At 44.0% G+C, this 24,438-nt stretch overlaps 1 protein-coding gene across 2 annotated transcripts in view; it reads right to left on the bottom strand.

The window, feature by feature from the left end:
• The window catches only part of RGS6 (regulator of G protein signaling 6), a 436,918-nt gene that overhangs the window by 353,202 nt on the left and 59,278 nt on the right, over positions 1-24,438 (bottom strand). For both annotated transcript variants that reach the window (XM_040412145.1, XM_040412143.1), the window contains exon 2: positions 14,134-14,235. In XM_040412145.1, coding sequence (XP_040268079.1) covers positions 14,134-14,214 — 81 coding nt within the window. In that variant the 5' untranslated portion in view covers positions 14,215-14,235. The remainder of the gene's footprint in view (positions 1-14,133; positions 14,236-24,438) is intronic.

The following is a 24,438-nucleotide window of genomic DNA, read 5'->3' on the forward strand; positions in this document are numbered from 1 at the left end:
CCTACCATTAGCCATCTGGCTCCAGGAGAAGTGTATGGTGGGTTCAGCATGCATGTTGGTACTTGCATCCCTGGATCCGATGAAAGCTGTAATGGCACCGGACGGGGTTACAAGCAAAGTGTACTTGGCTTGCATGCTGACCTGCATTCCCTGGATTTTATGTGGCTGTCATGGCCCATGAACAGGTAGGAACAAGAGTTAGGGACCACTCATGAGACGACCTTGACGCGGTGAGTGGCTTACTATGCTTTGGCCAAAATATAAACCAATGTCTCATCCAGCATGGAGGGCAGAGTGCTGGATGTAGTGTGCGATCACATTTGCATTTTCCGTTTATATATGTATTTCGCCATAGTGATCTGCACCTACAGGCAGGTTGTGCTGACCCAACCCCTTATTTTTTACTCATATTATGCTGATTAGTATTATTTTAAGGATGCAATTTACTACTACCATAGCTGAACTATAATTTAACTTTATGTCTTATAGTGCACTGTAGGCAGATTGTCGTTCGTGTATCCCGGTGTACTTTTATTATGGTCAGCAGAGCTTTTCATCTACTAATAAACACAATAAAGGTGATTCATCACAGCCCATTAGTAGAGAAACTGCTCACTGGCTCGGGATCTCATTTTAGTCAATGGGAGTTATGTCAGGGGACTCATTCTCCTGTGCAAAAGCTATTAATAAATGACCATTCAAATATCTATGGGTATATTATGGCTACTTGTAGCTTTAAACATGTTGTCACATAAAGACAACCTCCATTTATATATGGATTTACCCCCACTCAGGACCCTGTTTTTATAAGCAGAGGAATGACTCGCTTAGTAAGAGCAGCTCCCACCACAGCCCATCTGTGGTCATGAATGGCCAGCATGTATAACCACAAGGTCACTGAAGGGAGACGTATGTCTAGCTGATGCTATCCCAGGCAGTAACTCTTGTGAATTGGCTGGGGAATCCATGCTCTGAACCCACAGTGATCATCTCATCATCAGTGGGTGAAGAGGCACAGTCTTTAGAGGAAACAATGTCTTCATTGCAAGAATTTCCTAGTCCATTCACACAAATGCATTCCCCTGCTGGGAGCGAACAATAAGCATTAATATAAAAGAAAACAATGTTTCGCTTATGGAAAATTGCAACATTTGGGGGTCATTTATTATACTGAAATACGCCTATATTCGCCGTATTTCAGGCGCAGATTGCAGCGCAACGGTTATCAACTTGCAGATAACAGGCTGTACTGGATGGACAGATGTCTTTTTTCAGTCTTATAAACTATGTTACTATGTTGCTATCTGCAACTTCTCCCCGCTCATGCCAGGTCTAAAATTGTTGGAATGGAATGGGCGGTGGAAGGTGACATTTTCTATGTCTGTTTTAGGCATAGAAAATGGTCTAAATGTAAGACAGCTAGGAAGCCAGTGGCAGACATAATGCCTGTGCAGCTGGTTCAGCTGCACAGGGGCCCAGCGTGGGAGGGGGCCCTCCACAGGACGCACAGACAGATAATTCTAATGGTGAGGTAGAGAGCCGCCCGCTCCTAGCTTCACCATTCATAACTCCATCCAGCATGTAGTCTGAGGAGGTGCTGTGCCGTCCACAGCTCCGAGCAGCAGGGCCTCGGCAGCCCGTCCTGAGCTGTATCTGTGATCGCCCTGCCTCCTTACAGCCGAGTCCTGCTGTGTGGGGGGGCACTGGGGCAGCCATGAAGAGTTTGAAATGAGCTCATCCAGGCCTGTGCTGAGCCACTTCACGATGTTGGTAGCTCCGCCCTGTCTAGTGATGATGGTAGCTCCGCCCCATCCAGTGATGCGGTAGCTCCGCCCCATCCAGTGATGATGGTAGCGCCCCATCGGTAGCTTTGCCCACATCTGGTCCTCGCCTAGCTGTTCAGTACCTCAGAGTTGGTGCTTAATGTGTGAGGCCTGCAGCAAACCAGCAACTCAGGAGAAAGTGAGTGAGGACTGGAGGTGGCCCCTGTGCCCACTGTCCCTGCCAGATACTGAACTTGACACTTGGTATGTTGTTGTTTTTTACCCCACCCATCACCCCTGTCCCCCTCTGGCCCTCCTGTGACTGGCCCTGGCCCACACATGTATTTTGCGGTCCGTTTTCTGTTTTGTGCAGAAAGGACATACGGATATGGAAAGCATATAGAAGTAATTTGTTTTCTGCATCCGTATGTCTATTCCCCAAAGGATAGAAAATGTGACATGTCCTATACTGGTCCCCAACATGCAGACTAGTTAATGGGTCAACAAAAAATAGTAGATGGCACATGGACGTCATCTGTAATTTGCAGATCACAAAATGCATATGGTTCGTGTCGTGTAACTGGGTTAAAAGTGTTGCTCAGACACTCAGGTGGTCATTTATTAAGACCAGCGTTTTAGACCCCGATCTTAACCCCTATATCTGGCGGTGCATCCGCTGAAGTTATGGTGAGGCGCCAGCCTCTTCATAATTTTGGCGGATCCTCCGCCAGTTCTACATGTTCTAGATGTTCCACTTCTAGATGTAGATCATTTTCTAACCCTAAACCAGGCGTAGAAAATCGTGAATGAGACGGGCCCCTCCCCTTCCCCGTCTACTTATTTAGACATGGCGTGAGTGGGGCAAAGTCGCAGATTGCGGCGACTGCACCTGAAATATAGGCGTATTTCAGGATAATAAATGACCCCCTCAGGTTCTTCTGATCAGACACGGAGAGAGAGCAAAAACATTTTCCGACACCCAGCACTTATGAAATCAGAAGGGTCCATGTACGATACTTGCTGAGCGACGCATGGTTGCTTTGTCTGGTGTCGGCAAATGGCATGCACCGGTGTCCCTCCACGTGTGATGTCAGATTAAATCCTCTTTCAATAGCAAATTTTCCTATTGGATGCGATGTGTGCAGCAAATGCATATCATCCAGACTGAATCCAGACACATTCATTTCAATGGGTCTGTGTGAGGGGGCACATATCAGGGCATAGTACTGTGAGGGGCACATATCTGGCATAACTACTGTGACAGGGCACAATGTGGATATTACTACTGTGTGCTGGCACAAAGGGGCAATAATTACCGTGTGAGGGCATTAAGGGGGCATTAATATGGACCACAGGATCTGAACAGTCTCCACCATCTTTGATGCCCTTGATCACCCCTTCCTCCCCCTGAAGGATCTGGAGCAGCTGACAATCTGGTGTGCCTTCTGCTGTCACACATCACTATGTATTAATCTTTGAGCGGGCCCCTTTTTTTGATGTATTAATATTTGCCTATGGCCTATGTTTATTTCTGTATGTGTGGTTGCGGGTGAGGGGGGGCCTAAGGCCCTCTGCTTTCTGTTTCCACCCCTGGGGGGCACATATCTGGATATAAGTACTGTGAATGGGGCACATATTTGGGCATAGCTACTGTGATGAGGCACATATCTGGGCATAACTACTGTGAGGGGGCACATATCTGGATTTAACTACTGTGAAGGGTTACATATCTGGGCATAGCTACTGTGATGGGGCACATATCTGGTATAACTACTGTGAGGGGCACATATCTGGGTATAACTACTGTGAAGGGGCACATATCTGGGAATTAGTGCTGTGAAGGGGCATAGTGTGGGCGTTACTACTATGTGCTGGCCTTGGGAGGAGTTAGAGGCTTGGCCTAGTATGAAAAAAATATATAAACATATTGACCCATATTATCAAGATTCTTTTTTTATTTTGCACGTATACGGTATATTTATATCTATATGGGTATTTGGGGGGCCCAGGTACATACTTTGCACAGGGGCCCTCTGCTGTCTGTGTTCGCCCCTGTAGGAAGTTGTATTACCTTTAGATCTGGCGCTGGATGTGCCGACGTTATGGAGAGGCCGGCACCTCTTCATAACTTTGGCGGATCATCCACCAGCTATGGGGCTTTATTAAGACCGGCATCTAAAATGCCATTCTTAATAAATATGCCCCTTGGTTCATACTTCGTATGTAAAATGAAAATAGAAACTTAGAACATTATAGTACATTTTCACATTAATACAGGTTGAATAAAAGCAGCAGTAATGCGTGTAACGGGACACATGGACCAAGATTTCCAGCTTTTCAGGGTAGTTGTAGAATACAGGAATTACATAGTATTATTTAGCCTACTGTGAAAAAGGACTCCCAGGATGTATGCTGATAATCTTATGATATTTTTGTTCCGACTTGGTGTAATTTTTCTCAGTAAAGCATACTGCCTCACTGTTACATAAGGATGAAGAGAAAACTTTGAGACACTCTTTTGTAGATATGCTACTGGAAGTCGGGTTCCCACCCCGTAGTATCAAGAAGAATATAAACTTCAGTTTTGAGGAGCCATCATTACTAATAGCAGTACGGAGTCTGCATCTACTTAACTTGCGCCCGCAATCTGATCAGTTCTCTAAGCGGTACCAGTCTGATGAAGGCCGGATTGTGGCCTAAACGTCACGCACATATGATTTACCGCATTTCCTATTAAATACAACTTATCAAATCGCAAAAACTGGAGTTTATATTCTTCTTGTTACATAAGGATAACACGCTCAAAAATCCATCATATAGCCAAAAAGGTACACAGGATTGATGATCAGTAGTATGTGCCAGAAGAAAAGGACTTTGCAAGGCGCATTTCCAGAATGGACCAGCACCTTCATCAGGCATTACACGACACTGCGCTAAAGAGCTGCCTCATCCACCTCTCTGCTCTACTTGTCAGGAATTGTGATCCTGAATACAGCTGATAAGATCTTCATCTGAATCTCTGTAGGAACGGAATTCATGAGGAGACCTGAGGTACAGAGAGGAGGTGGTGGTGGAGTGGATAATGAGCAGCAGCACTTGTATGCAGTCTCCATTACCACGGTCTGTACTGTCCATTCTCTCTGTACTTCATATCTCCTGATGAACTCCATTCCCACAGAGATTAAGCTGAAGATCGTATCATCTGTATTCAGGATCATAATCCCTGACAAGCAGGAGAAGGGGATGAGGCAGCTCTTTAGCTCAGTGTTGTGAAGTAACTTGTCCAACTGTGCGATTAGGACAGGTTCTGTGTGTACTATTAGACAAAATGAGCCATTATAACTAATGAAAGGTATTTGGGAATACATTTATGATAAAGTAATATTTAATTATTTTCATTTTCTTTATTCCCGGAGAACCCCTTTAATGATAAGTTTCCGTGTGTTTCTGGTTAAAACCTCTTCATCAGAATCACAAGATCCAGAAGTTCCTATCATCCAGTCGAGACAACTGTCTGGAACAGTTTCACCCATTAAATGCAGCTCCCTTGGCTTATCGCCTCCTCCATGCTTACTAGCTATTGTATCACTACACAACAGAATAAGCTGAGTGCCATTCCATTTGGAGACCTATAGTGGGTTCCCTTACTTGTTTGTAAATACTATCCAAAGAAGCAACTTGTTTTTTTCCCTAGATTCCTTGATCACTAATAGACAAAAAACTTTCTTGAGTTTTAACTGTTGCAGCAGAATACAAAAACATACAGAAACCCACGTAGTATAACAGTCAGTAATATTACAGTGCACACACAGGTCACTAGAGCAGTCACAGGAAGTTCCTGTTCGCTGCAGGTCATTTGCCAGCTTCGCTGTGCTGCATATACATTCACGGGATGAGTATCATCTTATTATTGTTAGAGGATTGGCAAGGTACTGATAGCTCAGATCTAGATAAAGAAGGATTGCAACACTACACAATATACATACAGATGTGTTCACAACTCCCTAGTCTCTATCTTTTCCATCACTTCCTAGAGACTGTAAAAAATCTACATTTCACTGCCAAATTACTTCTATTTAGTTTAACTGCCATATAGTGCATGTGCTTAGCTGCACTGTCTATACAAGAAACAAAGTGTATGTCTCCAATATGGCCGCCTCTGGTAAAGTAAATGAAAAAATAAATAGCCACGACATTAAAAAAGGATCAAACACTTTATTTTTCATCTATAAACTTAAATAATACTAAAACTAACTAAACATAGATTACACCATTCCCTTTAAAAAGTCACTGTACTTTCACAGAATTTCATTTAATAGAGAATGGTGCATCTAGCAAATTTCTAAATCACTTTATTTAAAAAATCTGCCTGTATATGTCACGACCGCTACCCCAGCAGCAGTCGTGTCGCACCAGACGGAGGGGAAGGGGGACCCTTATCTACGGATGGGATTAGTATGGCCACCCCTGATTAACCCTAAGCTGGCACCTGTCTGCCCTGATACCCTAGACGGGGTGTGAACCCGTGCGGCGAGCAGGATGCCTAAACCCTCCGTCACCCTAACAAAAGCCTAGAGTGGGGAAAGGCCGATGGGAGCACTAGTCACCATCACTCATGTCTAGGAGAACAGCAGGGGAAGAGAGCAACAAACAAACTATATAAGAGAAAGACTTATCCAGTCACGAGCAGAGAAGGCGATCCCAATCACGACAGTCCACGCCGGACAAGAGCTCCACAGCAACACCATCAAACGATCTCCTTCCAAGGTCAGAGTAGCACTGGAAGTAAGGACTATATCTGGCAATGACTGCAAGTGAAAATGAAACTAATATAGTAGCTGGGAGTGGCAGACAGGACTCACCTGAGAAGGATGCCTACAAACTCCCAGTCAGGACAAAAAGGTTCACAAGGCAAAACCCAGATGACATACCCTGAACCACAGAGCAAACTCACAAGCTATCGCGAGTAGCAAGTCGCTGCGACCTTCTCCTCCCAGACCTGTCTGGATCAGTCACAGTCGTGACAGTACCCCCCTTTCTACGAGGGGCCCCTGGACCCTCAAGACCAGGCCTCTCCGGATGGGAGCTATGAAAAGCCCGAATGAGTCTGTCCGCTTTTATCTCTGATGCTGGAACCCACATTCTCTCTTCGGAACCATAACCTTTCCAGTGCACCAGGTACTGAAGAGAGCGGCGAACATATCGTGAATCAACAATCTTTTCTACCTGAAACTCAAGACTGCCATCAACAACCACCGGTGGAGGCGGTAGTGGCAATGGTTCAGGAGGTTCTACATATCTCTTAAGCAGAGATCTGTGGAAGACATAATGGATCCTTAGAGTCTGAGGTAGCTCCAGACGAAAAGCCACCGGGTTAATGATCCTAATTACCCTATAAGGACCAATAAATCTCGGACCTTATTTCCACGAGGGAACCTTTAACTTGATATTTCTGGTAGACAACCACACCAAGTCATTCACCCCAAGGTCCGGACCTTCAGAGCGCTTCCTATCAGCCGCACGTTTGTATCTACCTCCAATTCTCTTCAAACTTTCTTGCACACTCTGCCACACTGAAGAAAGTGAAGACGCAAATCGTTCCTCCTCGGGAATCCCAGACGGCCCCCCCCTCACTAAACGTACAAAACTGAGGATGGAAACCATACGCACCAAAAAATGGTGACTTATCGGTGGATTCTTGACGACGATTATTAATGGCAAACTCAGCTAACGGTAAATAAGATGACCATTCCTCCTGATTTTCGGAAACAAAGCATCTCAAATATGTCTCTAGGTTTTGATTGGTACGTTCCGTCTGACCGTTGGACTGTGGATGGAAAGATGAAGAAAACGACAGATGAACCCCTAAACGAGAACAAAAAGCTTTCCAAAATTTAGAAACTAATTGGGTACCACGATCCAAAACAATATCGGAAGGGACCCCGTGAAGCTTCACGATGTGGTCAATAAAAACCTGAGCCAGTGTGTTAGCATTAGGCAATGCGGCAAGAGCAATAAAGTGCACCATTTTGCTGAATCTGTCAACAACTACAAGAATAACAGTCTTCCCCGCTGATACTGGTAGATCCGTAATGAAATCCATTGACAGGTGCGTCCAAGGCCTGTTGGGGATGGCCAGAGGTAAAAGACGCCCTGCCGGACGAGTATGATCTACCTTAGAACGAGCACAGGTAGCACATGCAGACACAAAATTCAACACCTCCTGGCGCCATTTAGGCCACCAGAACCGACGAGACACTAACTCAGAGGTTGCCCTACTACCTGGGTGTCCTGCCAGTGTGGAGTTCTTTTAGTATCTCCAGTCGTAAATTTTCTGGCACAAACAGTTTACCCGAGGGGCAGGAGGCCGGGGCGTCCCCCTGAGCTTCCAACACCCTCCCCTCCAAACCTGAGTGTAATGCAGAGACCACCACCCCCTTTTGCAAAATGGGCTCTGGTACCTCAACATCACCCCCTCCAGGAAAACTTCGAGACAATGCATCCGCCTTAGTATTTTTTGCCCCCGGGCGATAGGTTATTACAAAATTAAACCTAGTAAAAAATAACGACCACCGAGCCTGTCTAGGGGTGAGACGTTTAGCAGACTCCAGATATAATACGTTTTTGTGATCAGTAATAACCGTGACGGGATGAACCGCCCCCTCCAAAAAATGACGCCACTCCTCAAAAGCCAACTTAATAGCCAAAAGTTCCCTGTTGCCAATATCATAGTTCCTTTCAGCAGTAGACAATTTCTTCGAAAAGAAAGCACACGGATGCCATTCACCAGGGGACGGGCCCTGAGATAGTACTGCTCCCACCCCACCTCTGATGCGTCAACCTTTACAATAAAAGGAAGCGAGACATCTGGCTGTACGAGAATAGGGGCCGAGGTGAATCTCTCCTTCAGAGATGCAAAGGCAGTTTTGGCTGCATGTGACCATTTGGAAAAATCGGATCCCTTTCGGGTCATGTCCGTCAGTGGTTTGACCACCAAGGAATAGTTTTTTATAAACTTTCTATAAAAATTGGCAAACCCCAGGAAGCGTTGCAATGCCTTCAGGTTCTCAGGCAGATCCCAGTCTATAATCGCCCGGACTTTCTCTGGATCCATGCGGAAACCTAATTCTGACAACACATACCCTAGAAATGGCAGTTCTTTTACGGCGAACACACATTTTTCTAACTTAGCAAACAATTTGTTGGCCCTTAATATCTGCAGCACTTGTCTCACATGGATCTTATGTGTATCCAGATCCGGGGAATAGACCAGGATGTCATCAAGATATATCACAACAAATCTCCCGATAAGGTGACTAAAAATATCGTTGACAAAATGTTGGAATACCGCAGGCGCATTAGTAAGACCAAATGGCATGACCAGATTTTCATAATGCCCTTCCGGAGTATTAAAAGCCGTCTTCCACTCATCCCCCTCTTTGATGCGAACCAGGTTATAGGCTCCTCTGAGATCCATTTTGGAGAACCATTTAGCACCAGCAACCTGATTAAAGAGGTCGGGAATGAGAGGAAGAGGATAGGGATCTCGGATAGTTATCCGGTTTAATTCCCGGAAATCCAGGCAAGGACGTAGGCCCCAATCTTTCTTTTTAACGAAAAAGAACCCTGCAGCCACAGGTGAAGAAGAGGGTCTGATGTGTCCCTTAGCCAAACTCTCCGAAATATAATCTTTCATAGCCTTCCTCTCCGGGCCGGAAAGATTGTATAACCGGGTTTTAGGTAGTTTGGCCCCAGGTAGTAGATTAATCGGGCAATCATATGGACGATGAGGTGGTAACCCCTGACAACCCTTCTCAGAGAACACATCCATAAAATCTGACAGAAAGGCAGGTAAAGATGTTACAGAGAGTGTAGAGCACCTACTACTCAAGCAGTTGTCCTTACAATGTTCACTCCACTCCACAATCTCCCCGGCCTGCCAATCCACCACTGGATTGTGAGTCGCCAGGGAAGCCCCAATACCATAGGAGCCGGAAGACCGTCCAGGACATAACACGAGATATGCTCTTTATGGAGGTCCCCTACCTGCAGATGGATATTATGAATAATCTGAGTTAACTCTTTCTGAGTAAGAGGGGAGGAGTCGATGGCAAACACAGGAATAGTTCTGCGTATCGGTTCTGGAGTAAAACCCAGAGCCTGAGCAAACCGTGAATCCACCAAGTTGACCCCCGCCCCACTGTCCAAAAAGACAGATCTCAGTCTTATTGCCCGCTTCAACGGTAGCGGACAACAAAAACTGAGACATGCGTATGGAGGAAACGAATACGCCCAGACTGTTATCCTCCGCACAATCTGGGGACTCTAGTTTTCCCGGCGGCTCCTTTGTTTGTGGTCTCTTGGGTTCTGAGGGACAAACCTTTACAAAATGACCCCTCCCCCCACAACGAAAACAAACCTCTGACCTACAGCGGAACTTAGGAGGATTCACCCGTCTAGTGGCGCCCCCTATTTGCATTGGTTCGACTGGATCATAACAAACCGATCCCTGCCCTATAAAGGCCTCCGTAAAATTTAATAGTCTCTCCCTGAGTAGTCTGTCGATTCTTATGGACAGAGACATAGCAGCCTCCAGAGACCCAGGGACCTCGTATACTGCCAGCGCGTCTTTTAATTTTCCAGACAACCCCTGGCAGAACTGACTCCTAAGGGCCGAGTCGTTCCATAACATATCAGTAGCCCACCTACGGAATTCGGAACAATATAGTTCAGCAGACCGGTTCTCTTGCCGAAGTCTACGTAGCTTAGACTCAGCCAGTGAGACCCTGTCCGGGTCATCATATACGAGACCCAGGGCTTCAAAAAACTCCTCCACTGATCGTAAGGCCAGAGAGTCTGATGGTAGGGAGAAAGCCCAAGCCTGCGGATCTCCTTGCAGGAGAGAAATTATAATACCCACCCGTTGTTCCTCACCGCCGGAGGATCTAGGGCGTAACCTGAAGAACAACTTGCTAGCTTCTCTGAAGGTTACAAATTGGTCTCTCCCTCCTGAGAACCTATCAGGTAAAACCACTTTTGGCTCAGGAGTACCTTGGTTTCCCGTAGCAACGGTGGAACCCAAGGATGGCTGCTGCTGCTGCAGCACTGTTGCTTTTATTCCTGCCACTTCAAGGGATAATCCCTGTAATTGTTTCGCCAAAACCGTAACCGGATCCATAGTGGAACAGAAAAATACAAAGCAAAACAGCAAGCAAAAAAAAAAAAGAAATGTCATTTTTTTTTTTTAAAGGCCAGATATACTGTCACGACCGCTACCCCAGCAGCAGTCGTGTCTCACCAGACGGAGGGGAAGGGGGACCCTTATCTACGGATGGGAATAGTATGGCCACCCCTGATTAACCCTAAGCTGGCACCTGTCTGCCCTGATACCCTAGACGGGGTGTGAACCCGTGCGGCGAGAGGGATGCCTAAACCCTCCGTCACCCTAACAAAAGCCTAGAGTGGGGAAAGGCCGATGGGAGCACTAGTCACCATCACTCATGTCTAGGAGAACAGCAGGGGAAGAGAGCAACAAACAAACTATATAAGAGATAGACTTATCCAGTCACGAGCAGAGAAGGCGATCCCAATCACGACAGTCCACGCCGGACAAGAGCTCCACAGCAACACCATCAAACGATCTCCTTCCAAGGTCAGAGTAGCACTGGAAGTAAGGACTAAATCTGGCAATGACTGCAAGTGAAAATGAAACTAATATAGTAGCTGGGAGTGGCAGACAGGACTCACCTGAGAAGGATGCCTACAAACTCCCAGTCAGGACAAAAAGGTTCACAAGGCAAAACCCAGATGACATACCCTGAACCACAGAGCAAACTCACAAGCTATCGCGAGTAGCAAGTCGCTGCGACCTTCTCCTCCCAGACCTGTCTGGATCAGTCACAGTCGTGACAGTATACACCTGAAAAAAAAAGCTATAAAGTCATGTCCACTAGGGGTCTCGCTTCCACCTAAGTTACAGTCCACTAACAGAGACTCAGAAGACAGCTGAGAGGAAGTGGGAGCATGTCGGGGTCAGCTGAGATTATGAGCCTGATAAAAAGAACTGCTTCTACACTGCTTCTGAACATCACAGGATCCTCCAAAGTGCCTGTAAGTGTGATTTATCCCTCGTTATCTGTTCTGTGAGCTCCGGAGCTGCAAACAAACTTGGTGAGAAGTAAGGGAAAGGATGTCACAGAAGTACAGTGCTGGCAGATTCTACAGAAGAGAGACACCCTTTGCTTCTGAGTGAAATGCATCCAGCTGTGCAGCTGAAAGAGGGAATAATATGGCTAAAAGAAACATTAGGGAAGCCCAAACCTAACTTTTCCTTCACAGTTATGATTGTACAAAGACACACAGCTATTAAGCAAGCTATTTTGAAAACTCAGGTCGACTTTAAGGTTGGCCTTAGAATTGAGCAGAGAGCGCTAAACTGGAGGGCTCTATTGCTCCAAATTTCTTTTCTGTTTCATGGTGAAGAAAGATAAATTCCAACTACTGTACCTAATTAACTTGTAAGTGTAAAAGGTTCATCTAAACACTCAGCAGAAAGAGTATTTATTGGATGGGGATAATGTCGACAGATTACTAAACAACTACTCAGTATTGTTATGGCTAAAGGGAAAGGGAAGATCGATAAAATAACCATTACAAACTACTTTCCCTGTTTTCTGTAAAGAATTAAAAAAAATGGTATTGCTACTAATAACAATAACCTAAAAACAGAGTATTATAGAGATCTGAAAGTGTTAATGTAGATTCTAAAATGCCATAAAGTAGCAGTGAAAATATGCACTACAAAAAGTGAGAACTTCACTGGAGAGAAAATAGGGCATTGCATTACATGCTGACTTTTAAAACATCTCTGGTGTTTTCTGATGTGGCCGTGTAAACTGTCACGACTACAGGAAATTTAAAGATTCATTACGCACCCTAACTCTTTGATTTGACAGCAGAAGGCTTTTGAAAATGAAAAACTTCCTGGTAATAAGGGGATAAAACATCATAGCTTCCAGTTAGTCTACAGTGGTAATAACTTGCCATATATATCTTTTTTATTTTTATATATTTTTTGCAAAAATTGCTAGAGTTTCTAGAAGGGGAAACAGCCCCTAACGAAATATTATGTTTTGATGTCCATTTCCTGCAGCTGTAAATGTCTTCGAGTATCAGTGATTATGAAATGGACATATAATCTACGCAATAAGGCCGACTCAAAGCATTTTAAGGCATAAAAATGTTATAAAATGCCCCAAAATGGTGCTAGATCTTTGCACCAGATTCTTAAAGGCATATTTTCCATAAATCAGAAAAAGGGATAACAGAGAAAAAATGTATTATCTAATGTTACACTTTTTTTTTATCTCCCTCAATATCTGCAGTAATTGGTGGTTTTACCTGGTGTATTTCCCATAAAATTCCTGGCCCATATCCGTGCAGACAGTTATTATATCGTCATTGTAATTTACATTTGTAGTTTTCACGTTACTGACTCCCAAGTGGCTCATGTCAGTCAAGCTCCATTGTGATGGCAAGCTCATGCTTAATGGAGATGTCCACTTTAAAGACTGGCGAGTCCTCAAATCTTGGCCAGATGGGAGAGCGGTGACAAAGAGCGTCTTCTCCATATAGATGAACTGTTCTGTCCAACATTACACTGAAAACCTATTGATTTGAACGAGAACTGTGCAATGCTTAGTTTCTCCTGTGATGGCACTGCAGGAAAAGTGAACGCTTATTGCCAGTTTCCTCCACAGATGATAGCAGATCACTAAAGACCTCAAGAGATACTCTGTGATTATCTTATTAAAAAGTCAAGATTGCCCAAAGTGGAGCATCCCTTTAAATTGTGGTATAGTTGAAGACAATAGGTGAGCTTCAAAATTGGCATAGAAATGAATGAATATTTGAAGCCAAGTAGAATTAATTTTCAGCTTTGGCCTAGAATTAGACCTATGCTCAGCTTTCATTGCCGTTTCCATATACAGTTGGTTACAGTCAGGGGTGCACCTAGCCTTTCTGCTGTCTCAAACGGCGCCCCCGCCCCCCAATGCCAATTTCTTAACCTAACCCCTTTGCCACAATGAAAGTGCTCATTGCCCATAGCCCTTCCGCTGCCCCCCTCTTGTCCCTACCTGGTGCTGATTAAGGCGATTGCCTAACCTGGCCTCATTAGTGGTGCGCCCCTGGTTACACTCTATATTATATATAGCACAGCACTGTGCTCAGAATACTTGCTCATCTCTTGCTGGCTCAATGTCTGTGCACAGTTGGTTTCAGTGTGTTACATTACAGAGGTAGATGTCAATGTCTCTTATTTTCACTACATATTCCTGCCACCTCAATTACAGATACCAAAAAGCCTTACTTTTCTGTAGACAATCATGTTAGGAGTGTTGTCCTCAGGATCTGCAACTCCAACGACACTTGCATCAGAAGACTGAGCCATGACTGGGATTTCTCACAGACACTGGAATAAAAATACAAAACTGCAAATTAGAAAAGTTGAAGAAAATGGTGTATTTATTACATTTGACAGATGTTAAGACAAAATAGTACATTCATTTGGTAAATTAAAAGGGCAAAATCATCAATCTAAAGAAAAGAAAAAGTAGGCTCGTCTGTCCGTAAATGAGCTCTAAACTGTCAACTTGTCAGGCACATCACATACACAGATTCATATACTGATTCATATACTGAAGTATGTTGACAGATGTAGGCAATAAAACAGACCAGACGGTTTAGTGTTTCTATGTTTGTGCTTTATTTTATCATGTGGTCACCTCACCGTTAGTCATTTACAATTTGTCAGTGATACACAATTACTGACACTAGAAAATGCAATGTAACAAACATATGACCTTTTATGACCTAAACAAGTGCAGCACTTACTATAAATCAGTTTATATGTTTTAGTTTATTGCTCTTGAAAGGGTTGTAAGCTCTTCAATAATAAGCTAGCTACACAGGTAATAGTTTAAAATAGCCTGAAAATATCTATTTATCTACAAAATGTCATCACAAGCATAAAAACCTAAAAACTATTAAAACAATAAAGAGTTAGTAGTCATGGGTTGTACTAGGTAATACTTTATTAGCTCAAATAAGCCCAGAAGTGGTACAAAAGGTACAATACACACAATACTATAGAATAAACAATCAGCTGCACGAGTGATCCCAAAGCTACAAACACATACAATATGTATAGAAAACCCAAGTAGACTTTTTTTTTTATCAACCCACATGAAAAAAATAATGACCCATAATAAAAAAGACCACCACTTATGCGTTTTACCGCCAACTTGAGAAAGCTGATATTAAAATGCTCATCATGGTATTGAGGTTGTGGATGGATAGCTGCCAGGATGGAATAATAGTTTAGGGTGTAATACTGTGGTTCACAGGAAGTAAGCCACACAGGAGAGACTGACATCCTGTTTACACAGGAGAGCAAGCTCTGGACTGGCGGTCAAACTGGGATCACATGATACGGCTGTCCATGATGATAGAGTTCAAAACGCATGGATGCAACTGATCTAAGGATGAAACAAATTGCACTGCTAGAGGATTGCTGGTTAGCATTAGATCTCCAAAATATTCCTTGAGTGCTTCTTTAATGAGTTATATTTATGTACAATTATGTGCAAGTACTGTATTACTCCATTACTGTATTTCTTCTAGTAGTATTTTATAGTCATAAAAATCTACACTTAAATATTATATACATGAGGTTCTAGTAATCATGCAGAAATCAAGAAACAAAAAAAGAAATATAAAGAAAAGCCATGGCAACCAGAATAAAAATATCAATTGTTTCATTGTTAGCTGCAATCAAATAATTGGAAAATGGTGCACAATAGAAGTAAGCTTTTTGCATCAAATTTTACATTTATAAAACCAAAATGTCATGCATTGAATAAATATCTGAATGTAGATTACAGTGCTATGAAGAAAATAACGAGAAGACGGGTTACCCTTTTTGTTATCTGCTTTTTAAAACTATATACTCTGCCGTGCACAGCATCAACTATGAACCAAAAGAAAAACCACAATGTACGGGGCACAGAAAATGGAAAAGCAAAACAAATGTATTGGTGAGACAATGGACAATAAAACTTCAACTGGATGGCCATGTTAAGTGTAGTTAAAGGCTTAAGGCTACTTTCACCCTTGCGCTTTCCTTTTCCGCTATTGAGATCCATCATAGGGTCTCAATAGTGGGGGGGGGGGGGGTGCTTGGGAAACGCTTCTGTTTTGTCCCCATTCATTGTCAAGGGGGACAAACCTGAACGAAACGGAATGCACCAGAATGCGTTTTACGGTCCACGATGTGGTGAGGAGCAAGTCAGATCTGTCATAATTCACAATGTAAGTCAATGGGGACGGATCAGTTTTCTCTGACACAATGGAAAACAGATCCGTCCCCCATTGACTTTCAATAGAGTTTATGACGGATCCGTCTTGGCTATGTTAAAGATAATACAACCGGATCCGTTCATAACGGATGCAGACAGTTGTATTATCGTGATGGAAGCGTTTTTGCTGATCCATGATGGATCCAGCAAAAACGCTGGTCTGAAAGTAGCCTAAGGGGGCAATTTTCTTATGATTGCATGTTACTAATTTGGGGCTAAAAATCTTTTTTTCAATTCAATTGTTTTTAGCATCACTGATAACAATATAGATTAAATTAGTGTAGAACTGAAACTAAGATGCTCTGCACCTAGGCTGAAATGTAACCCCGTAGGACAAAAACTTCTGAAAAGTTTTAATGGAGACCAATTGAAAAAAATATTGTAGCCCAAAATCACTCCTATAAGAAAAAAGCTGGCCATACACATTAGGCTACATTCACACGATCGTACTGTTTTGCGGAACCATGGATGCGAACAGCACACGGTGTGCTGTCCTTATCTTTTACGGTCCCATTGAAATAAATGGGTCCGCACCCGTTCCGCAAAATTGCTGAATGGATGCAGACTCATTCATATGATTGTGTGAATGAGCCCTAAGCCAAGATAAAAGTGTCTATCCCTGCACCACATTCATCATCCAGCATGAGGCCCTGTGATAAATCTGGTGCAGGTCTAGAAAGCCGGTCTAAGATTACACCATATTTAGGGTCAGTAAATCTGGGCCATTGTTTTAAAAGTAAGAAAATAAAAACTAAAAAGCTGTGATTGCATATTAGGGATGTCACAATACCAGCATTTTGACTTTGATTTCAATACCAAGCAAAGTATCACAATACTCAATACCAAATTGATACCACACAAAAAAACAAAACAAAAAAACACAAAAATATAAAATCCTTCCATTGTTTAAAGGGGTTATCCGATTTTACAAACAGCCCCCCCCCCCCATGTGCCGGGCCCCTCACAGGTAATATACTTACCCCGCTCCCGATCACCGCACCACCGCTGCTGCTTCTCCCTGTACACGGATGAAAACATCCGGTGTTCGAGGGAAGCAGCCAATGGCAGGCGGGGACAGGGACGAGCCTCCCCAACATCCCTAGCATTGGCTGCTAACCCCCCCGAAACCGGATGTTTTCATCTGTGTACAGGGAGAAGCAGCAGCGGCGGTGCGGGGACCAGGAGTGGCGCGGGAAGTATATTACCTGTGAGGGGCCCAGCACATAGGGGGGGCTGTTTGTGAAATTGGATAACCCCTTTAAATGTACATTGTGATGGGGGTCACTTACTATTAATGGAGGTACTAAACTATTAATAATAAATGACCCCCATAATTTATCTCACATAATGGCAAGTTGGCAACAGATTTTCTGGAGGTTCCATCAGTACTGGAGCGTTATGAGATGAGCGGCTGCTATACGTCACAGTTATAGGGAGAAGGCGAAGTTAGGGCATAGGGCGCTCTTGAGAACTTAGCCCAATATGAAAACTATTGAATGGGTGATGGGAAACATTCTCAGAGTCCCTGATCACGGATTCTGCTGCGGTTGTCAGATGTTGTCACTAGTTTACAGCTGGGAGATACAAATAAGCAGACGCCAGAATATTTAAATGGGTGTGAGTTCATGATAAACTTATATGTATATCATGTCCCCAGCCCCCCACCTTTATTACAGCCTGGGTGCGGGCACAGGATACACGGGGTCAGCGGTGCTCATACATGCACTCTACGGGCTGAGCTGTGTTCTTAGTTCAACCTGATAACCAGCAGTACTGCCTCTCAGGAGTCTGGAAAAGCTGGATGATATGCCTTGTCCATCATCATATTCAGCATGAAGCAGAATCGTACGCTCCCACATGACAATTATTCTCCCCCCCTTTTTCCTGACATTCCTCCTTCCAGCAGTAGTGATGGACGAACATCTGCCGGGACGGTTCGCGAACGCAATCAAATGTTCGAAACGCAAGTTCGCGGCGGGTCCCATTCATTTTAATGGCAGGCGAACCTGAAAAACCTTCAGCTCATATTTGCCGCCAAGAAATAATTACTAGAAGTGCACAAATAGTCCCACAACATGGACAGTGACATACCAGATGTATTATTCGAATTTGCTATCTCCATTCATTATTTTTTTCAATGCGAAATATCGGCAATATAATTTTCGCGTACGCGCATTCGCAAATGCACTATACAGTACCCAAATGCACTATAAAGAAAGTATATTGGTATATAACACCCTGCTTCAATCTGTTTTTTTGGGGGATGACTGGTATATCACACCAGTAGAAATTGTTTGTTCCAATAACGCTTGTCCCTCTATATACCTGCAGTATCGCAGCAGAACCGCACACAACTGCCGCACAATACAAATGCACTATAATATACTTTCTAACATAGAAAGTATATTATAACATTGTACAAGGAAGGCAATCCATTAGAATATGCATAAAGATAAAACGTAACCTTTAATAATGTTACTATGAGGGTCCATTCACACGTCCGTAAATGTTTTGCGGATCCGCAAAACACGGACACTGGCAATGTGCATACTGCAATTTCCGGACCGCACATCGCTGGCACTATAATAGAAAATGCCTAATCTTGTCTGGAATTGTGGACAATAGGACATGTTCTATTTTTTGGCGGAAACGGAAGCACGGAGGCGGAAGTGCGGATCCGCAAATGGGGAGGCGGACAGCACAATCTGACTCTATTTAAAATGAATGGGTCTTCACCCATTTTGCGGACGTGTGAATGGAAAAGATATCCCTCAGAATAAAAATAAATTAAATTATTAAAGTTAAGCAAAAAGCATAGATGTGGTCGGCAATAAGAAGTGCTCGGCGGCACCAAATCAGAAACCATATGTCCTACCACAATCGGGGGGTTCCAGTGCACATCCATGAATCCCAAAGGGAAAGCAAACACTGTCTATCCCTGGGCTAGATGATGATGTGGTATTGAAGGACAGGGTGGGCAAAGAACTGTCCTTGATATTGCCCTACAGGGGGGTGCTATTCTGTTCCTGATAGCCTAACCACAGACCACCCACCCTGATAAGAGCGGCTCCGTCCGGAACCTTACCCTAAAAAAAAATGGCCCTAGTAAGCCTCTAGCCCCTAGGCCCCTGACTTCCAGGTGATCACTATATAGATCTATGTGTTTTTGACTCATTATAAAAGTATATTATAAGTATATTGCACCCCTCTGTGTATCACACATATCGATAGCACACCTATACCAGTCCTTAAAAAGACTTTTGTGGCCCTATTAGCTAGCGTTTGGTGTCCCTAACAGCCTGTCCCTGCTCCACACAGCAACCTCTCCCTACACTGGCAAAACACTGAATGTAAAATGGCGGCCAGATCAGGTTTATTTATAAGGTAGGGGGTACTTCCATGTGCTGAAATGTCTCAATTGGCTGTCCTGTACCATCTGATGGATGTGTCATCGGTCAAAGTTCTTCACAATGTAAAAGAATATGGCGGGCGCGAATATCTCCATATGTTCGCATGTTCGGTGAAAAGCAAACACGCAAAGTTCGCTGCAAAACGACTGCCGGGCGAACCGCAAGGCCATCTCTATTCAGAAGTGTAACAGGGCAGGCTCCACATTTTAATTAGTGGCAGTAGCCAGCCACGTCACAATGGGAAGGGACCGATGCTCTCCCTCCTTCTCATGTGTGTCCACCGATGAGAACAATCTGAACTTCTACTAAGCTGTGCAGTCGTATTAAAGAACTAACAATCCTAGGACCAGACCGAACCGGGCATAAGAGTATAGAGACTTCAATATCCATTGCAACCCTAATGCATATATATTCATCCCAATTATCTGGTCCAACCAATTAACGTCAGAAGTCACATAGTTAGTTGAATAAGTTCCCCCTCTGTGTGCGATGAAAGTGTTAAAAGATGCCAGTATCAATACACTAGTTCAGAAAGGCCACCGAGTCTGTAGCACTACTAAGAAAGCAATATGAATACTAATACCAATGAGCTCTCCAAGCATACAAAGTTGTGCAGAAGTATAGATTAGGTTTGGGTTGCAAAAAAATATCCCAAAAGCTAAACTTCCCTCCGACCACCATCGAATCCATTATAACAAGATGTTAAGAATATGACACAACTATGCACCTGACAAGAGAAGGCCGTCCACAAAAACTCACAGACCGGGCAAGGAGGGCATTAATCAGAGATTCAACAAAGACACCTTCGATAATACTGAAGGAGTTTCAAAGATCTGCAGCAGAGATGGAAATATCTGTCCATAGGATCACTATAAGACGAACGTGTCACAGAGTGGGGCTTTATAGAAGAGTGACCAGAAAAAAAGATATTGATTAAAGAAAAAATAAGAAAACCTGTTTGGAGTTTGCCAAGCAGCATGAGGCAGACTCCCCAAACATATGAAAGGAGGTTCTATGGTCATAGACTCTTGGCCATCATAGGAAATGCTGTATGTGTAGCAAACACAACACTTCCCATCACCCCAAGAACACCATTCCCACAGGGAAGCATAATGGTGACAGCATTATGCCGTGGGGATGGATCATCGACAGGAATTGGAAAACTGGTCAAGATTGAAGTTAAGATGGATAGAAGTAAATACCGGGCAGTTCTTGAGGAAAACCTGTTTCTCTCAGCTAGAGAACCAATTAAGAACCTGTGGCATGGCTTGAAGACTACTGGACACCAACACAAGCCATCTAACCTGCAGTACTTGCTTTCGAAACAGACTAATGGATTACCTTGAACGTGGCCATAACAATAAGGCTACTTTCACACTAGCGTTCGGGGCTCCGCTTGTGAGTTCCGTTTGAAGGCTCTCACAAGCGGCCCCGAATGGATCCGTCCAGCCCTAATGCATTCTGAGTGGATGCGGATCCGCTCAGAATGCATCAGTTTGGCACCGTTTGTCCTCCGCTCCGTTTAGCAGGCGGACATCTGAACGAGGCTTGCAGCGTTCGGGTGTCCGCCTGGCCGTGCGGAGGCAAACGGATCCGTCCAGACTTACAATCTAAGGCTACTTTCACACCTGCGTTCAGGTGTCCGCTCGTGAGCTCCGTTTGAAGGGGCTCACAAGCGGCCCCGAACGCAGCCGCCCGGCCCTGATGCATTCTCAGTGGACGCGGATCCGCTCAGAAGGCATCCATCTGCCAGCGTTCAGCCTCCGCTCCGCTCAGTGAGCGGACACCTGAACGCTGCTTGCAGCGTTCGGGTGTCCGCCTGGCCGTGCGGAGGCGAGCGGATCCGTCCAGACTTACAATGTAAGTCAATGGGGATGGATCCGTTTGAAGATGACACTATATGGCTCAATCTTCAAGCGGATCCGTCCCCCATTGACTTTCAATGTAAAGTCTGGACAGATCCGTTCAGGCTACTTTCACACTTAGAAATTTTTCTAAGTTATAATGCAGACGGATCCGTTCTGAACGGATGCAAACGTCTGCATTATAGGAGCGGATCCGTCTGATGAAACATCAGACGGACCCGCTCCGAACGCTCGTGTGAAAGTAGCCTAAGTCAATGGGGACGGATCCGTTTGAAGTTGACACAATATGGCTCAATTTTTAAACGGATCTGTCCCCCATTGACTTTCAATGTAAAGTCAAAACGGATCCATTTGCATTATCATGAACCAAAAAAAATATAATTTTTTTTTTTTTTTTGTTCATGGTAATGCAAACGGATCCGTTCTGAACGGATCTAAGGCTGGGTTCACACTTGAGCGCATTTTATATGCGCGTTTAACGCGCGTTTTTGTCGCGCGTTTTTATGCGCGTTTTTTGCAATAGTAAACGCTCGTTTGACGCGCGTTTGTGTGATTGACTGCAGTGTCCTATGGCCACAAACGTGCGTCAAAACGCCCCAAAGAAGCTCAAGTACTTGTTTGAGCGTAGGGCGTTTTTCAGCGCTGTAAAACGCTCAAGTGAGAACCAGGGCCATAGGGAAGCATTTGTTTTCATGTGTTGAGCGTTTTACAGCGCGTTTGAACGCGCTGTAAAACGCTCAAGTGTGAACCCAGCCTAAGCGTTTGCATTATAGGTGCGGATCCGTCTGTGCAGATACCAGACGGATCCGCACCTAACGCAGGTGTTAAAGTAGCCTTAGGGCTCTTTCACACTTGCGTTCTTTTCTTCCGGCATAGAGTTCAGTCGTCGGGGCTCTATGCCGGAAGAATCCTGATCAGGATTATCCTAATGCATTCTGAATGGAGAGAAATCCGTTCAGGATGCATCAGGATGTCTTCAGTTCCGGAACGGAACGCTTTTTGGCCGGAGAAAATACCGCAACATGCTGCGCTTTTTGCTCCGGCCAAAAATCCTGAACACTTGCCGCAAGGTCGGAACCGGAATTAATGCCCATTGAAAGGCATTGATTCGGATCCGGCCTTAAGCTAAACGTCGTTTCGGCGCATTGCCGCATCTGACGTTTAGCTTTTTCTGAATGGTTACCATGGCTGCCGGGAAGCTAAAGTCCTGGCAGCCATGGTAAAGTGTAGCAGGGAGCGGGGGAGCAGCATACTTACCGTCCGTGCGGCTCCCCGGGCGCTCCAGAGTGACGTCAGGGCGCCCCAAGCGCATGGATCATGTGATCGCATGGACACGTCATCCATGTGCATGGGGCGCTCTGACGTCATTCTGGAGCGCCCCGGGAGCCGCACGGACTGTAAGTATACTGCTCCCCGCTCCTACTATGGCAACCAGGACTTTAATAGCGTCCTGGGTGCCATAGTAACACTGAACGCATTTTAATGACGGATCCGTCTTCAAATGTTTTCAGTTCACTTGCGTTTTTCCGGATCCGGCGTGTAATTCCGGCAAGTGGAGTACACGCCGGATCCGGACAACGCAAGTGTGAAAGAGCTCTAACACAGGCCACATGTCTTGGTTTAACACCAATGATGTGTATGTTATATACAAAGTATATATTCACTGAATCATTTGTTTTGTAGGTCAGTGTTTCAGCTATCTGATTAGATCAGGAAAGTTGAGTGAAACCACTAGCTTGTCATATATTGTTATGAATCAGCATGCAGTATTGATTTGATTTTATTTTTAGGCATTTATAGCCTTCTTTTTTTGGGAGCATGGCTTTGAGTGATTAGATGTCTTTATATTTTTGCAAGGTTACTCATTTATTATTGCTGCTCTTCCTGTATGGGAACCATTTAGCCAATGTTAATACACCACCCACTGATGCATTAAAACAGAAATTCAACATTTCCATGTCAACAAAAATTATTTAATGGAAATTTTGTGGATGAAGTCAAATAGCTACTAAAGACTGAATAAATTACCTTTATATTGATCCCACAAGTGCACTTAAAATATTATGGTTATGCGTTATAAAAATAAAAAAAATATCCCTCAAGAACAGAGCTGATTCCCTGAGCTACAATTGTATTTCTTTTTTATGGCTTATATAGGATACAGGGGCTCACTCATGTCAGGCTGCTTCAAGGTCATGCCAGAATAAGTGCTTGCGCTTTTTTTCACCTGTGTTTTTTGCTGTAGTTTTTACTAATGTGTCTGCATAAAAAAAAAGTGGCGCATATTGGCGCATCTAGGGTTTCTACACTTTTTTTCTGACATCCCCAGAAAGGAAACGGTGAAGCCTCTCAGGAAAGGGCCATGGCCTAAGGTGCCAACATTGCACCACAATTCTGGAATAAAAATCTGTCTCACAGTAAGTCAACCAAACTACCAAATTTGTTGGTATGGAATCAGAAAACATTGTCTGTCCCTGCACCACAAAATGCTAGTGCAAAAAATGTCACAAAAAACACAAAGGTGCAGAAAAACCCCACAGAAAACCTGTGTGTGAAGGCTCGATTCACAGGACAGTTTGATAGAGTTTCTTTTAATTAATGCACTTTTTTATGCAAGAAAGACTTATCATAGACCAGCACTTTAGAAAGTTGTAAACACGGTGTTTGTGACTTTCTTACCCTAAAATACTTGCTTGGGGGGAATGATAAATACCACCCTGAACTCTTATTAGTATTGCTTACCATACAGGACAACTCTAAGACCAACTTTTATAAAAGAAGCACTCCAGCTACTTTTTTTTGTCATAGTGCATAGGCTGTTGTTAAAGAGCATTGTAGATGCCTGAGTGTATGACATTTCTGAATGCATGGTAAATCTTGCAGGATCATTCTCCTGCAGTTATATGCCATGAAATTAATAAATGAATACCCTTTCTTGTCAAAATTGGCAGATGTACTAGTCAAAACCTTTCAACTGTTTATA

The sequence above is a fragment of the Bufo bufo genome, chromosome 11 (assembly GCF_905171765.1).
Source record: "Bufo bufo chromosome 11, aBufBuf1.1, whole genome shotgun sequence".
Lineage (NCBI taxonomy): Eukaryota > Metazoa > Chordata > Amphibia > Anura > Bufonidae > Bufo > Bufo bufo.